The sequence below is a fragment of the Elgaria multicarinata genome, chromosome 14 (assembly GCF_023053635.1).
Source record: "Elgaria multicarinata webbii isolate HBS135686 ecotype San Diego chromosome 14, rElgMul1.1.pri, whole genome shotgun sequence".
NCBI classification, from domain to species: Eukaryota; Metazoa; Chordata; class Lepidosauria; order Squamata; family Anguidae; genus Elgaria; species Elgaria multicarinata.
The window spans coordinates 5,602,156-5,618,937 of NC_086184.1; the positions used below are offsets into that span (position 1 = coordinate 5,602,156).

General features: G+C 45.9%; 1 protein-coding gene across 1 annotated transcript in view; it reads right to left on the bottom strand.

Annotated features, from left to right (window-relative positions):
- Positions 1-14,848, bottom strand: part of ATP2C2 (ATPase secretory pathway Ca2+ transporting 2) — a 51,232-nt gene extending 36,384 nt beyond the window's left edge. The window contains exons 1-4 of the mRNA XM_063141044.1: positions 14,414-14,848; positions 6,751-6,861; positions 3,384-3,500; positions 37-126 (exon numbers count right to left, since the gene is read on the bottom strand). Of these exons, the coding sequence (XP_062997114.1) occupies positions 37-126; positions 3,384-3,500; positions 6,751-6,861; positions 14,414-14,518 (423 nt within the window). The 5' untranslated portion in view covers positions 14,519-14,848. The remainder of the gene's footprint in view (positions 1-36; positions 127-3,383; positions 3,501-6,750; positions 6,862-14,413) is intronic.
- Between the last annotated feature and the right edge of the window lie 1,934 nt (positions 14,849-16,782).

The following is a 16,782-nucleotide window of genomic DNA, read 5'->3' on the forward strand; positions in this document are numbered from 1 at the left end:
GGATACACAGGCAGTGTAGAAAAGTGAACCACTTACCACTGCGATACTCACGGCGTCTTCATATTCTTTAGTAACCACACTAACTAAAGCGGAAGCCAACAGCAAAAGGATCAGGGGGTTCTTAAACTAAAATGGAAGAAGGACAAAGGGCTTTGCTCTTAGGCAGTGTTTGGGACTGTTCAAAGTAGGAGTCAAGCTGTTACACCTCGCACCCAGGTCCGATCCCCTCCGCTGGCATTTTGTCCCAGTCTTTTTCACTCCATGCTCGGCCCTAGAGCAGTTCTTCCCAAACTTTTTCAGTTAACCGCCCCCTTGGTTCCACAAACTCATGCGCAGTGCCCCCTGCGCACGGCCCCTTTAAATGGGAAGCACCCACCGCAGGCTTGCTGACGAGGGAGGGAAAAGAGAGCGAACGCCTCTGTTTTGCAGCCGGCGTGGCAGGGCACACCAAGCAGGGTACGTCTCTTCATTAGCGTTTTGGTGCTTTTGAAACATTTCAATTCACCGTTAAAAGGACTCTTCTTAAACGGTATTAATACATGTGTGGATTCTTCCCCTATATGGCTTGGGACCAAACTACCTTCTCCCATAAAAATGTCCCTGGGTCTTAAGACCTACTGGAGAGGCGCTTCTCAGAAAAGACCACCTCAAGCGCCGCCCTGCCAGCCAGCCCTTTGCCTCTTAGCGCCCTCCCCATTGCAATCCCACCGCCCCCAAGGGGGCAGTACCGCCCACTTTGGGAACCACTGCCCTAGAGCAAGGATCGACTCCCCCCCATCTCTGTCAAGGGCCATGTTCCCGCTGGAATAATCCGTGCATCATTTATTTATTCCCTTTGAGAGTCGCTCTATAGCAGAAGCTCTCAGGGTGACATACACGATAAAATCAAAAGCTATACAACCCATGACAAAAAAAACCCCATTATAAAACAACTGAAAAAAGCATTACATTAAAAGCAGCAACAACGATCCAGCATTTAAAAGAGATAAATAATTGGATGACTAAAAGCATCCCGAGTGAATGAAGGAGGGCAATGTTTTGGTGCTGTGCTGTGCGAGAAGATAGAGATGAGGATATAGATGGGATATTAGGATTAGGAACTGATAGAGCGAGATCTGTGATGATTTGTGAAATGATTGTTTGAGAGTGTACTGTGTATGAGAGAACATTAGGGTGACCCTATGAAAAGGAGGACAGGGCTTCTGTATCTTTAACAGTTGCATAGAAAAGGGAATTTCAGCAGGTGTCATTTCTATGCATGTCACACCTAGTGAAGTTTTCTCTTCATCGCAACAGTTAAAGCTGCAGGAGCTATACTGCAGCTATACTGTGACCAGATTTAAAAGAGGGCAGGGCACCTGCACCTTTAACTGTTGCGATGAAGAGGAAATTTCACCCTTTCTCCATATAGGGAACAGTGCAAAGTTATAGGTTAAAAAGAGTTGGGCCTGAGCCTTAAATAGGGTGACCATATGAAAAGGAGGACCGGGCTCCTGTACCTTTAACAGTTGCATAGAAAAGGGAATTTCAGCAGGTGTCATTTGTATATATGGAGAACCTGGTGAAATTCCGTCTTCGTCACAACAGTTAAAGGTGCAGGGGCTATACTAGAGTGACCAGATTTAAAAGAGGGCAGGGCACCTGCAGCTTTAACTGTGGTGATGAAGAGGGAATTTCACCAGGTTCCCCATATATACAAATGACACCTGCTGAAATTCCCTTTTCAATACAACTGTTAAAGATACAGGAGCCCTGTCCTCCTTTTCATATGGTCACCCTACCTTAAAGGCCCTGGTGGCAGTAAAACCCAGTGTCTGTGAGAGAGAAGGTAGTCCCTGCTGGGTTGAGAAAGGCTTTAGGGAAGGGGAGTTCTCACTAGGAGAAGGCAGGAATGCTGCAGGTTGCATTCCCAATTTGGGGGCCACTGCAGAAAAGCCCTGCACATAAGCAATAACCTGGCTCAACCGAAACGTTGACCCTGTGGTTATTGTTATGTGAAAGCCTTTTTTTTGTGGGGAGATAGAGAATAATTGTCAGTGCCAGCTCTAGGTTTTTGAGGGCCTTTGGGCAAAGCCCCCTCAATGGTTCTCCTCCCTCAGTGAGTCTGCCTTCTCACTGCCATTGCCCCAGGGCTTTGCTAGACCTGCCGGGATAAGCCGGCAGGGAGGCGGGGCCAAGGCGCGCTAACGTTAGCGTGCGCCGCCTCAGCTTCCAGACGCCGGACACGCAGGGACGACGCAAGCCCTGCAGCGTCCGCCATTTTTTTTTTAGTTTAAAGGGGCCACGTGCGGCCCGAAGACTCCGGAGAAGGTAAGGGTTTTTTTTAGTTAACCCCCCCATCCGTCCCCCCTTGCCATCTCCTGTTTGTCGCCCTCCGCCCTCCCTTGCCATCTCCTGTTCGTCGCCCCCGCCCCCCCTCGCCATCTCCTGTTCGTCGCCCTCCGTCCCCCCTCACCATCTCCTGTTCGTCGCCCCCTGTCCCCCCTCGCCATCTCCTGTTCGTCGCCCCCCCCGCCCTCCCTCGCCATCTCCTGTTCGTCGCCCTCCGTCCCCCCTCGCCATCTCCTGTTCATCACCCCCCGCCATCCCCTCTCCTGCCGGTCCGGCCTTCCCTCCCCTATCTCCCCCCCCAGATCACCACCCCACCGGCACAATGGGCACAGCGCTCGTATGAGCGCTGTGCCAGGTCAGTGGCTTTTTGCGGCTACTCGCGAGTAAGCGAGTAGCCGCAAAAAGCCACGGACCTTCCTAGACGTTTCTCAGCCCCGGCCTGAGGCCGGGGCTGTGAAAAAGGTGCACCATAAGCGACTTTGCTTATGGCACGTTAGAGGAGGCCTCAGTGCGGCCTGGCGCTGGATTCCCCTGTGCGTCATCTGGACGCACAGCAGGGAAACCGGCCCACAAAGCGCGCTAAGGCCTCGTCTAGCAAGGCCCCCAGATGCTTTCATCCCTCATCCTCTTCCTCATCATGGCTTCCACCTGCAGGATTCCCAATCATCCCTGCCCTTGATGCCACAGTATCCCCCACTATAGTGAAATGCATTTTATTTCCAATTAAATCATAATTACTGATTTTAAATGAGCTCACTGTGTGGATGTTTAATTCCATCTGCAGGCCACTTTAATGATGGGAGCGTTTGAAGAACATGTTGGACAAACATTTGGGCAGGTTAGATTAACATCTCTCAATCATTTCAAGAGAACTCGAGCAGGAAGACTTCCTGGTGTGATGTGCCCATTATCCACTTCTCTTGTTCAGTTTTTGTTTTGCTTTTTAAATGAACCTAAACCAGATATGCATGTTTGCTTTAAACCAATCAGTGTTATTCAGCCTAAACTTGGAGCAAACCACAAAACCCGTTGGCAATGTTTATATTCCTTACCTGGTCGAGATATTTTTTCCACACTGGTTCTGTATTATCAACTACAAATTCATTCCAGCCATGCTTGACCCTGCGCTGCAGCACCGAGAATTCGGAAAGTCCCTTTTCTAAATCAACCTGGGGGAACATGCAAGGGTGGTTAGGATGGCTGCAAAGCCATTGTGACAAACTGTATGATGGTACAAAGCTCCAGGGTTGAACTTCAGGCACAAGGGCCAGGTATTGTCATGTCTAACCCTACTACCCCTGTTTTGGGAGAAGATGTTTCAGGTAATCAATCAGAATCAGATTCAGGACTAGAAGATGCCGCGCCAGACACCAGCCAACCTGTGCCTGTGGGGGAGGAAGCTGTCACGGGTGATTCCCCAGCTGGGAGTCAACCCTCTCCAGAGCTTATCTCCTCAAGGCCAAATCCTACACACTCAGTGGGAAGCGAGCTTTCTTCTGGAGGTGAGCATCCCGACAAGCTGGCTGATGCTAAAGTCCACCAGAAGCTCAAACGCATGGGGCGGAAGGAAGGCGTGAGAAAGTCAGTTCGATTATGTCAGAACCTGCCTCCGCACCAGGCTCCCTGAAGTTACGGGTGTTTGGGAAGTGGCTTCCTATTCTTCTTGAATGGACAATTGTCTTGCTTAGTTTGCATAGTTTTGCCTAGGGGGGTGTTTCCAAGAGGTGAGACTCACTTCAGGTAGAAGAGATGTTTGTTGCTTAATAAAAGCTTTGTGGATTACTTAGCAAGCCTCATCATTTGCCTCCCATTGAAAGCAGACGTGTTCTGAGAAACACGACAGATATGGCCTTCCTGGGCAGGATCTACACTACTGCTTTAAAACGGTTTATAATACCGTATTTCTTCGATTGTAAGATGCCATCGATTGTAAGACGCACACTAATTTCAGTACCACCAACAGGAAAAAATAAACCTAAGACACACCCGCGATTCTGAGACGCACCCCATTTTTAGAGATGTTTATATGGGGGGAAAAGTGCGTCTCAGAATTGAAGAAATAGGGTAGTTGTGATAACTGTTGGGGCCCAGGACACACTCCCTATACAGTCTTCAAAACGTTTTCAAAGTGTTATATCCTGCTTAGTGTAGATCTGGCCCAGGAATCTTAGCCCAGACCTCCAGTATTCTCCAGGTGGCTACAGCCTTTGTCCTGGTTCCACTCCCAACTACCTATCATTTGGTAGTTTCCAGGCTTTTCCCTATTCTGAAAGGTTGAAATTAGGGCAGTGCTGTGCTTTGGCTCTGGATCTGAATTCCAAGCTGAAGTGGCTGATACAGCCAAATCAGCCCAGAACCGAAGACGGTCAACTCCAGGCTGATTTGGGCCAAATCGGGTTGGATTGGGTCTGCTTCAGGGTCCTTTCAGCCAATTCAGACCCCTCCCCCTGCTCCTTACCTGGATCCATTGTGAGGGCCCACAGCCATCTGTGCCTCTTCAAGGTGTTGCTATTTTTAAAATGGCAACTCCCTTGAAGAGGCCTGGATGGCTGCAGACACTCATGGCAAGTCCAGATAAGGAGAAGGGGTCTTGTGTGGTGGAGGTTGTCACCAGGTGCTTGGAAAAGCTGGGTGCTGGCCAGCTGGCCTGTTGGATGTCCGAACAATTAAAACATCTAAATCTCACTCTGGATCCATACAAGACTGAGCTTAAGTTACCCCTTCCAAATTGTCACAGCCCCAATCCAAATCAGGGCCACACAAAGGTAAGCAAATCAATCATCCATAGAACCATTCCGCATGATTTAAAGAACCTCTACATTGGCCCTATGGGTTGCTCCAACAAGTATCAGCACAAGACTGAGGTTTAAATAGGAGCATTGCTGGATTTAGGCATACTGAGTGAAGCTTTGTCTCTTAAAAGGTCTTGGCCTTTCCATAGCTGAGTTCTCTCTCTCTGAGCCACTAACTCAAGAGCCCCCTTCTTCTGAAGACAAGGGAATAGAATCCTTTGAGAATGAGGGTACAGAGTCCTGGTTCATATCCAGAGCCAAGTGACAAGAATACAATGGAATGGGTGGGGCCCACTAGCACAGTCCTGCATGATGGAGGGGGGGGCGAGTTGGCAAATGCCTGAACAGGGCTAATACAGGTGTGACGTTGGACCCAAACATGAAGGCTGGCATCACTTTTGTGCGGAATGAAATTAGCCATGACCCATTCCTTCATTTTTAATTACTGCTGCATCTTTGATCCAGAAGAGAGAGAGAGAGAGAGAGAGAGAGAGAGAGGGGAAGATAATTAAATGGCTTTTAATTTTCCAGCTTGATAAATAGGGAAAGGAGAAGTCACAAATTATAGGGCAGATTTCTCATCCCCCTGGATACAGTTAAATCATTAGGACTATTAATCAGGCAAAAAAGATCACAACAGGCACATCCAACTCTTTACAGAGGTGCCGTCAGGTTTGAAGGGTCCCCAGACAAGATGCTTTCCTGAGTCTGCCTCCCCTTAGCCAGCCTCTCCTTGCTAACTTGGAGCCCCCCCCCCCCATTTTTTAACCTGGAGGTTGGCCAGTTCAGTTTGACTTCACGTGGCTCCTCCCCTCTTGCTGCTAAAAGAAAGTGCTATAGAAGCGAGTTTCAGACTGCAACCCATGGTGTCCCACTTTTGACAAAAGTGTGTTATTTTTCCTTTGCTAACTTTTGAGTATCATAAGAACATAAGAAGAGCCCTGATGCTGGCTCAGACCAAGGGTCCATCTAGTCCAGCACTCTGTTCACACAATGGCCAACCAGCCATCGGCCAGGGATGAACAAGCAGGACATGGTGCAACAGCACCCTCCCACCCATGTTCCACAGCAACTGGTGCACACAGGCTTATTGCCTCAAATACTACAACCATCTGGGCTAGTAGCCATTCATAGCCTTTGCCTCCAGGAAATTATCCAACTCCCTTTTAAAGCCATCCAGATTGGTGACCATCAACACATCCTGAGCTGAACCAATCAGACACTGCCTTTCTGGGCATGTGGCCCAATGAGGGAGAGGGAGTAGCCAAGGGGTTGTCTTTTCAACACTGTGGGTGCCTTCATTGTCTGCATACCCCCAAATGCAGCATCTTTCTGCAGCCTACAAAAAGGCGTTCTCCAATGCAAAGGAAACTGAGATTGCTTCTCAACATTCCTCTGCTGACACATGTAGCTTGAGCAGGGAAGGATGCTTGCGAACATTCCCTGATGTCATAACAGCTCTTCCAATTGCAGAGGTCAGGCAGCGTTTAGCCGACTGTGAATATAAGAATGTTCATATTCACCATCTTCAGTTACTGAAGTTGAGAAGCCAGAAGACAGCTCCCCACATACATTTTCTTTGGAAGTGTTTCTGCTAAGTTCTCTGCAATGGCTTGATCGGTCTTACCTGCAACGTTTTGGCCAGTTCCTCTGAATGGCATTTGCAAGCCTCTTTGGGAGGGAAAGATGCTACTTCATTCACTTGCTCAACTGATGTCAGTTCAGATTCTTCTTCAGGCTTCATAATGCAAAGAAATAGTTAACACAAGAACATAAGAAGAATGTAAGGGAGAAAAAGTTTATAGTAGGTGAGTCACTCATATCTGCTTTCTCCTCTGCAGACTGGTTTTATATGCTCCGTTTCTTTGTCATCTATTGATCCATTTTACATGTTAAAAAGGAAGGGAGTCCCTGGGTATGTTTCTGGACATTCACATGGTAGTGATGGTTAAGAAAGTAAGTATGAAACTGAAACCAGAACATCAAATTTCCACAGAGAAATCCTTATAAGAAACAGAAATGTTCCAGTGATTTTCTATGCCATTTGCAAGATGCACCAATATTCTAAACTCTTCTGCAGTAAAGGTTGGGAGAAACACTCTCAAATTACTAAGTTCTGAAAAGAGGACCACTGTATTACAGGCGATCAGTGAATATAGCATTCCATGATGTTAAGGCTGTAATTGGGGGGGGGGGGGTCATTCTAGCGTTCATAAAATGGAAAATGTTTCACCAATCTTTCTGAAACTGAGACCTGCCAGAAAAAAAATGCTGGTTTTACATACCCTGGGGTTTTCCAAGAAGATTGGTGAAATATTAAGGAAAGGATGCCAGTTTAAAGAACAAAAGGGGGAAAACCCTCTCTGAACGAAAATGGCACTCAAACCTTGTTGTTGGCAACCGTTTTTTGCACACGAAAAGCACAAAACTGATGATGAACAACTTAGGGCCACCTACTTATATATATTTTTTTTGTTTAGAGCAGCCCTTCCCCAACCTGGTGCCCTCCAAAGGTGTCATTTTCCCACAACTCCACAGTTTTCATCATCAGTTTTCCACAACCCCACAGTCACCTCTGCATATCCTATTCTCCATCCTGTCCTCATGGTTTATATCTGCTTTGGGAGAATGAGAATTTCACTTGAACTTCCTGCCTCTTTAGGGAGGATATGGTGTTAAAGGCTTGTGAGCCTTAACTCCCAATTTCCCTGCTTTTTGGAGTTTGGTTGAAAACTGTAGAGCCTTAACATTGTTTTGTAAACCATAGGGTTTTTGTTTATTGAATCTACTTTTGATTCCATTGCAAAATGGAAATCTGAGCACTACACTGTTTCGTTTCCTTCAGCCACATAACCACATAACCTGATTTCTTCAGCCACATAACTTCTAGGTGGCACTGTGGTATAATGGAATAGCACAAATACACAAGAGGAAAATTGTGCTTTCTTTCACTTTCACAATTAAATGGCACATTTTCTCTGCTTTAAACAAAGTCCTTGAAAGTGCTGGTTAGGCACAGAAACAAAACGGCATCTAAAGAACTCGTAAGCAGCCATGAGTAGGGAATGATGAGCACATGATAAATGACTGTTGTAGAAAAGCTGTTAGAGAAAGAGGCTGGAATACTGCAGTGCAATTTTAAGATTCAAGACAGTTACTGCCCTGAAATCTCTCCTGAAGTAAGAAGAGTGCAAGTCAGGGATGTAGAACTTCAGGCCTTGGGGCCAAATGCCTCTTCTATGCCTAGTTACTGGCAGTGAGAGCTTTAAGCTTAAACAGGCTGGGTTTTGGGTTATTTTTGGCCACACTCCACTTGCTTTGCCTTCGGAACCACCCACCACTGGAATGCAGCCCACAAGAGCTTCCGTGGAACTGAACCCAGCCCTTGTCTTAAAAGTGGTTATACACCCCCGGTGTAAGAGGTTCATTGTCAGCAGAATAAGCCTTGCTGACAAAGCAACAACATAACAGCAGGAAACTCAAGGAGGTGAGGCTGGAATGTTTGCATTCAAATACAAGCCCCAGGGCATTTGCCAACCTTTGTCCTTCTGAAAAGTAGTGCAAGCTAAACAATATATATATATATATATATATATATATATATATATATATATATACACATGTCACTTAGCTCAGGGACTGCCTCGAGGAAGCAAAATTATTAGTTTAACCCAGCAGAGTTGGCAAGCACAGCGGGTGTAAGAGCAGTTATTACGAAAGAGGAGACATTTGGACATCAAAGCCAGGAACACAGCTGTGTTTATCCTGCCCTTCTGTCAGGTCAACGTATGAGCACAAAATTGCCTACAGTGTGCAAAAATCAGAATCCCAGGGAACGTGGTGCTTTTATTTGTTTCAAACAAGCCAAGTTTCTAGTCCCTGAGGCTGTGAAGATGCATTTGGTGATAAATGGGCAATTCCTTGAAGAAATCTCAAAAGCCAGCTGGGAAGCAGATGAGTAGGATGTGTCATCCAGTACGGTGTAGGGGTTAGAGTGTTGGAGTGAGGCTCTTGACACCCGGGTTCTATTCCCCGCTCAGGCATGGAATTCACTGAGTGACCTTGGGCCATTCACTGACTATCAGCCTAACCTACCTCACAGGGTTGTTGTGAGAACAAAATGGAGAGGTGGAGGATTATATGTATGCCACATGTGTATGTATATCTGGGATCCTTGAAGGAAAGATGAATGTAACAAAATAAATATTTGGGTGAGAAAACCATGCATTGCATAGGTCTTCCCGCTCCCCATAGACAGATCCAAAGGCAATTGCCATAAAAGCAATAACCTCCAAATTAGATTACTGCAACGGACTCTACGTGGGGCAGCCTTTGAAGATAGTTTGGAAACTGCAGCTTGTGCAAAGTGCAGCAGCCAGATTGATAACTGGAACCAGAAGGTTCGAAAATATAACACTGATTCTGGCTCACTTGCATTGGCTGCCTATTATTATTATTATTATTATTATTGCACCAACAATGTACTTGGTGCTGTACAGAATATACAAATAAAACAGCAATACCCTCCCTAGAGGCTTACAGTCTAAAATCACATTAAAACATATGAAGGGGGGAAGGGGTTACACAAAACAGAAATAAAGGAATAATCATAGCAATGAGAACAGTAAATCAGGCTAAAATACCAAAAGCTATGGAAAACAGATGGGTTTTCAAATGCGTTATAAAATCTAAGATGGAACTCGTAGTTCGTAGATTCTCTGGCGCCTATACGTTTCTGAGCCCAATTCAAGGTACTGGTTTAGACCTATAAAGCCTTACACGGCTTGAGACCATAATACCTGACGGAACGCCTCTCCCGACATGAACCTACCCATACACTGCGCTCAACATCTAAGGTCCTCCTCTGAGTTCCTCCTCCGAGGGAAGCTCAGAGGATGGCAACAAGGGAGAGGGCCTTTTCAGTGGTGGCCCCCCCAATTCTGGAATGATCTCCTCGCTGAGGCTCACCTGGCACCAACATTGTTATCTTTTCAGTACCTTTCTCTTCTCCCAGGCATTTAACAGCATTTAACAACATGAGCTAAGTTTGTTTGCTTTTAATGGACCCCAGAATAGCTGTTTTTATGAGGATACTGTTGTTTTTATGCTTTTTATGTTTTTAAACTTTGTACATTTGTTTTTGATGTTTACTGTTTTAAACTTTTGTAAACTGCCCAGAGAGCTTTGGCTATGGGGCGGTATATAAATGCAATAAAATAAATAAATAAATAAATAATGTCTCATCCAGCAAAGGGGAAGGCCACATTTTTATCCGCCTCCCTCTTTTTTTTCTTCTAAAAAAAGCTGTACACTTTGGTTGAATGGGCAGCTTTTGTACTGGGCTCCACCCTGCAGGATCCATCTACAGGTACCAACACGTTTCTAGAATAGGCATTACTACTAGGAAAGCAGTATTGCAATTCCGCACCTGCATTTAATTTTTTTTTAATCCACTCTATGTAAAAGAAGAACTGTAGATTGGATTTTATAAGCTTGAATGCAAAGTGGAAATAGGTTGATGCAATATAGAAAATGCTCCTCTTCATATTTTAATGCTACACACGAGGGGATGTTGGAGAAGCTCTGGCTATTGGGCGGTATAGAAATGCAATAAACAAATAAATAAATCCATCCGTGGTGGTGGGGGCAGAGTTTGTTGAACTTCTGTTGATTTGCCCTCCTCCCTGTGACTTCAGTCAATTCTTATCCTGTGGAGCCTGACTCACTCTGCAGCAAATCAGGAAGTTTGCATTTTTCTGTATTTTAAAATTTGTGTGAATTACGCGAATTGCGGGCGTAATTTGTGCAAATGAGACTAAATTGCAGAAATTGTGGCTACAAATCTCGACTTGTGCAAATTATGGCTGACTTGATGGCGTTCAGGGGGAAAGCTGTAGGTTGGCCTGCAAATGCAAGTTGAGCTTAGGGTTGCCATACGTCCCGGAAAACCAGAAATGTCACAATTTCCAGGAGATTCTGAAATATTCCAACCGGCTGGGCAAGAATCCTGGATTCCTGGTCCAGCTGGCTGGAGAAATTCTGACCTCCAAAATGGTGCCTTGAACCTGCTAAGTGGAGCGGCAGCAGCAGAGAAAAAGACCCTCAATCCGACGCCTTTTCCAGAGCATCACCGCTCCTCCACAATCTCATCTGAGTCACTCACCGTGACTCACCTTATTGTGCCTGCGGCTGCGTAGAAAAGGAACTTCAGCGAGGAAAGGTGCACGTGCGCTCCTCAGGCTACCCGAGGCCCATGCAATGCAAAGGAGTTTGGTGAGCTTGGCTGGTTGTGGTCAGACCTTTAGGGTAAGTGTGGGGCGGAGCTGCTGGGTTATTTGTGGGGGAAGAAAGAGAGTTTTGTGGGGGACGGGAAGGAGGGAGGGAGCGAGTGGGGGACAAGGGGGTGAAGGAGAGGAAAAGAGAGAGGGGAGCAAGGAAAGGGAAGTCACTCCTTCAAAAATCCACCTCCTTGGATTTGGGTTCCAAGCCTCAAATCTATTACTTGAAAGTAACTTGCAGTGAATTTAAGATGTCTGGTTTTACAGTTGTTGATGTTTTAATTGAAAAATTGGGCTTTCCCTAGACCTTTATATATTGCTCAGTTTTTTAAAAGAATCCTAAAAGAAGCCCCCCCCCCCCCCCAAAAAAATGTCCGAATTTTGTGGATTTGGAATATGGCAACCCTATCTGGGCTGGACGCTCCATGGAATCAAAAACGCAACAGATTTCCAAGTGTGGAATGACCTGTCAGGAGAGATTTGTCAACTTAAGAGTCTTCTGGAATTTAAGAAAGCCAAAAAGACTGATCTCTTCTGGCAGGCCTACCCAGTGGAATTTTAAGATGCCTTTTAATAATGTCCTGCTTTTAAATAATGTATTAGTTTTATATGCTTTAATTAATTATATGTATTTTATGCTGTTTTGCATTTGTGTTTTACCCTACCTCGATCCAGAGGGAGAGGCGAGTAACGATGATGACGATGATGATGATGATCACAAACTGGTGTGTGTGTTTGTGTGTTACTATCACAAATATGTATCCTAAATGCAGAATCTTAGAAGACAATATGGACTAGTATGACTGAGTCCTAAAAGCAAGGCAGCAAATACATTGGGCCACTCCAGAACATAGCTTTGGAGATTATGCACCCTGAATTCAGTCTAAGTTGAGAAACAGGGTTTTCAAAAGTCCAGTTGTTCTTAATGTCAAATCTCAGCCTGGGATGAGTATCAAAAGAGGAGAGTATTTCCAAGCACATGCAGAGGGCCATTTCCCCACCCCACTGAATAAGCACAGGCATTGGCACCAACGGTGGAGAGATCTCCTTCTGAAAGTAAGTTTAACTTCAGCTCAGGTCCTCTCTCCCTGCCTGCTCAGAACCCATTCATTATCTCCCCCATCACACCCCTATGAATTTTTTATTTTAAAACCCTGCAAGGGAGTTGAACAAAAGGCTTTTAGGTTGTAATTCTATGTCATCATACCTGACAATAAGCCCCACTCAAAACCATGGGACCTCTGAGTAGACATGAATAGGGTTGCATTGTAAACCTCACCTGCAGTCTAGCTGCCCCCATTCCAGATGATTTTTGTGCCCGGGGTACCTTCCTAAAACATATTTTAATGTGAACTCATAGAGATTATACCAACTCTGCTGCCATTCTGTTTTATTGCATTGCTTTAGTGGGTTTTTAGTGATGCTTGCTTGCTTGACATTTCTTGTCTTTCGCTTCATGGGGTCTTAAATGAAGGAAAAGTCAGACGTTTTCTCAGGGAAAGAGAAAGAAAAGAGATCTCTACAGATTTCAGCTTCCTCTCTCAGGTCCCTAAATTTGGGGGAAGGGGGAGGCAGCTGTATCTGGTGCACAAAATCCCAGCACGCTGCTCTGTCCTTCCAGCTACCTCTTAACTACGTACTGTAATCGTGGATGGTGCTGAATGTAGTTGTTCTGTAGCTATTCTACAATAACGGTGAGCAATCAAATCCGTTGTGAGATTAAGTATTTTTAAGTGTGTGTGTGTGTGTGTGTGTGTGTGTGTGTGTGTGTGTGCTTTTTTGCCTGTGAAATGTTGTGGGGGCATGCATGTATGTAAGCTAGTGACTAAGACCACAGCTAGACCTAAGGTTTATCCTGGGATCTCTCCCTCCCTCCCTCATCCTTTTTGAGTCCCCACATCTGCAATATGGGAGTTAATTATTATATGCTGAACAACCTTATAGGATTGTTGTAAGAATCACAATTAAATAATACATGCAAAGCCCTTTGAACACTTGAAATGTGAATAATAATAATAATAATAATAATAATAATAATAATAATAATAATATGCTTTAAAATGATGAATTACTGTGGTCACACTAGAAGTGGTGCACGAAACAAGGAAATAGGAAGGAAAGGAAGGGAAGGAAAGAGGGACGGCGTTTCTTGATCTGATAAAACAGGGGAAGGGGTGCTTCCAGATGAAGAGCTCTTAGCACAAACAGTCCAAAGGCATTGTGCTGCTATTCCATCTTTTCCTCCTTAACAATTCCCCCCTCCAGTAAGAAAAGAGATGGCAGAAGCAGTGGAAAACACAGGAAGGTACAAACAGAAACATCTGGATGCCCCATCAAATTCTGAGAACCATAAAAGCTTTGCCCAGAAGAACCCCAGCGATCTTGCATCCCCCATCAAGAGTCGTAAACCACACCGTGGCTCCTACTCTGAGCATGCTGGAGATGGCTGTGTCCCCAAAGTCTTTCTGGAAAGTCCACATTCACCCATCTCCCATTTCACATCCCCAGGTGACATCAAAGACTCCGACAGCTAGCAAATAGGCAGAGGGTTCATCTACACCAAGCAGGATATTCCAGTATGAAAGTGGTATATAAAAGGCAGGAGCCACACTACTGCTTTATAGCGGTATTGAATTGCACTGCATGATCGACACTACTGCTTTATAGTGCAGTATGAAGTGCATAGACAACTGTTGGGGCCCATTGACACATCTATGCCAAGCAGGATATAACACTATGAAAGTGGTATGAAAGCAGTATATGGTAGGTGTCAATGGGCCCCAACAGTTGTCAGTGCACTTCTATACCACTATAAAGCAGAAGTGTGGCTCCTGCCTTTTATAAACTGCTTTTATACTGGAATATCCTGCTTGGTGTAGATGCGCCCCACCAGCCATGCACCGGTGTCACTGCAGGGCCTTCTTGAGAGCAACACATCCCCATGCACCAACATTTGAATAATAATAAGAAGAAGCCGAAGAGGAGGAGGAGGAGGAGGAGGACCTGCCTTACCTCTTCATCGGGTTCCGTGCTGCCCACTGGCTTGTATTTCCTGCTCAGGTGTGGGTGGAAAGTGACTTTCTGGAAGAATTTTGAGAACAAATGCTTTGTCCCCATCTTGGCTTGTCCTGTTAGCAGCAGCAGGAGGAGAGAAGAAGATGGATGGCAGCCGGGAAAAACTCGGTTATTGCTGCTGCTGCTTCTTGTATGTTGCTTATAGCTTCCTGGCTAAGACTTACATTCCGTCACGAGCCGAGGATGTAGCTCAGGAAAGCTGATCAGTGGGTGTTACCTGATGCTGACAAGGTGACGCCACGCCCACTGTTCGCAACAGGTGCCTGGCCTGGGAGAGGCTGAATTCCTGAGTCAAGCCTGCTCAGAGCGGCTGGAATACCTGGATGGTTCTGTCCATAGGAGGCTTCTTGTCCACAGAAACCTAGTAGTCCTGTTTGCACGATCTTTCTGACCTGATAACCCAAGCCAATGTAACTGTTGTGGGAGGACTGTGTTGGGCATTTTTTGGGTGGGGGTAGGGAATGGCTTTTTTGGAATGGCTTGCAACACTCTTGATTAATGATGAATCCATATCTCCTGCTGGGACAAAGCTGTAGCTCCGAGGTCAACGTGTTTATTTATTTAAAGTATCTTTATCCTGCTCCTCAGCCAAACGAAAGGGCTCTCGGAGTAATCAGTAAAACGAGACAGTAAAAACCTGCCTGAAGGCTTACAACCTTAAAAGACACGTCACACAAAGAACACAGGGTGCGGAGGGCAGAGGAGTAAAATGAACTAGCCTTCTAGCAAGGCTGGGGGAATGGCCCTTTCCCCCCTCTCGGCTCCTTCCGTGCAACCAGATGGAGTGGCTTCATGGGGGTGGCAGCCGAGGGATAAGGAGCCTTCATGGTGAAGGTGAAGCCCAGGCTTTGCATGAGGACAGCAGAGGCTGGTGACTCCGATGTCCGTGGGGCAGTGAATCTGCTCCAGGTTTCACTCAGAACTCTAAAGGAGCTATCCAACAGCAAAGGAGCTGTTGGTTCTGGAAGAAGCCCAAAGTGGATTCGCAGCCCTACTGAGATCGGAACCACCAGCTTCCACTGCATGAGGCTGGTCCCAGGTTTAATCCGTGGCAACCCCAGTTAAAAAGATCATATAGCTGGTGGTGGGAAGAAGCTTCACCTGAGACTCTGGAACGCTGCCACCGGCCATAGGACATGAATACTGCAGCTCATTCGACTGACCTATATTAGCTGGTTTTCTTTGCTTCCGACATGCTGTACAGGAACATCGGATGACGTTGTGTTAGCTGTGCATGTGGAATTACTGGATGACTTATAGAGTGACCTACATTACAGAGGACAGTCCTCTGTTTGAAGAGGTGTCCAATCCAGGGCTCTGTTAAACCTAAAGAACCATAAAGCGGGAGAGCATCAAGATCCTTGAAGCAGCTCATCAACACTTAGCTGGTCACAGTTTTTCCCCGTGACGGTGAGCAGCATTGTATGTCTATTTAAATGAGGTGCACAGAATTATGCATGGTGTGGAGAATGGGGATAGGGAGACATTTTCCTCCCTCTCTCAAAATACTAGAACCCATTGTGGTCATCCCATGAAGCTGATTGGTGGGAGATCCAGGACAAGTAAAAGGAAGGACTTCTTCACACAGCACATAGTTAAATTATGGAACTCACTGCCACAGGATGTAGTGATGGCCACCAATCTGGATGGCTTCAAAAGGGGGTTGGATCAATTCCTGGAGGAGAAGGCTATCCGTGGCTACTAGCCCTGATGGTTGTGTGCTATCTCCAGTATTCGAGGCAGTACGCCTGTGTGCACCAGCTGCTGGGGAACATGGATGGGAGGGTGATGTTGCACCATGTCCTGCTTGTTCATCCCTGGCCGATGGCTGGTTGGCCACTGTGTGAACAGAGTGCTGGACTAGATGGACCCTTGGTCTGATCCAGCATTAGAGCACGTCTTATGTTCTTAAATGCTAGCAATTCTTTCTAAATTGCCATCCATACCTATAAATCAGCATGTGCAAATTGTATGCAAACTGCTGCCACCTTTTCTCCCCTTTGTTTTTGAGTGATGCATAAATGGCCAGGGGAGAGGAAAGGCAGTGGCAGTCTCTTCCACATGCAGCTCTAAGATGTGATCATCTCCCTCAATAAGACTTTTTACACAAGGCATATATCATAATTCCTCACTCATGGTAGTTTGTGGGTGCTTTATATGACACCATTATCCTCCAGGTTCTCACCTGTTCTCTGCAACCATTATAGCAGGGGTTTTTTTTTAAATGAAGAAAGTCTGGTATTTCTTTGAATGACAGCATGAAATCCTTGTGAATTTGCACAATTCTGCTATAGTACAGTAGCGCC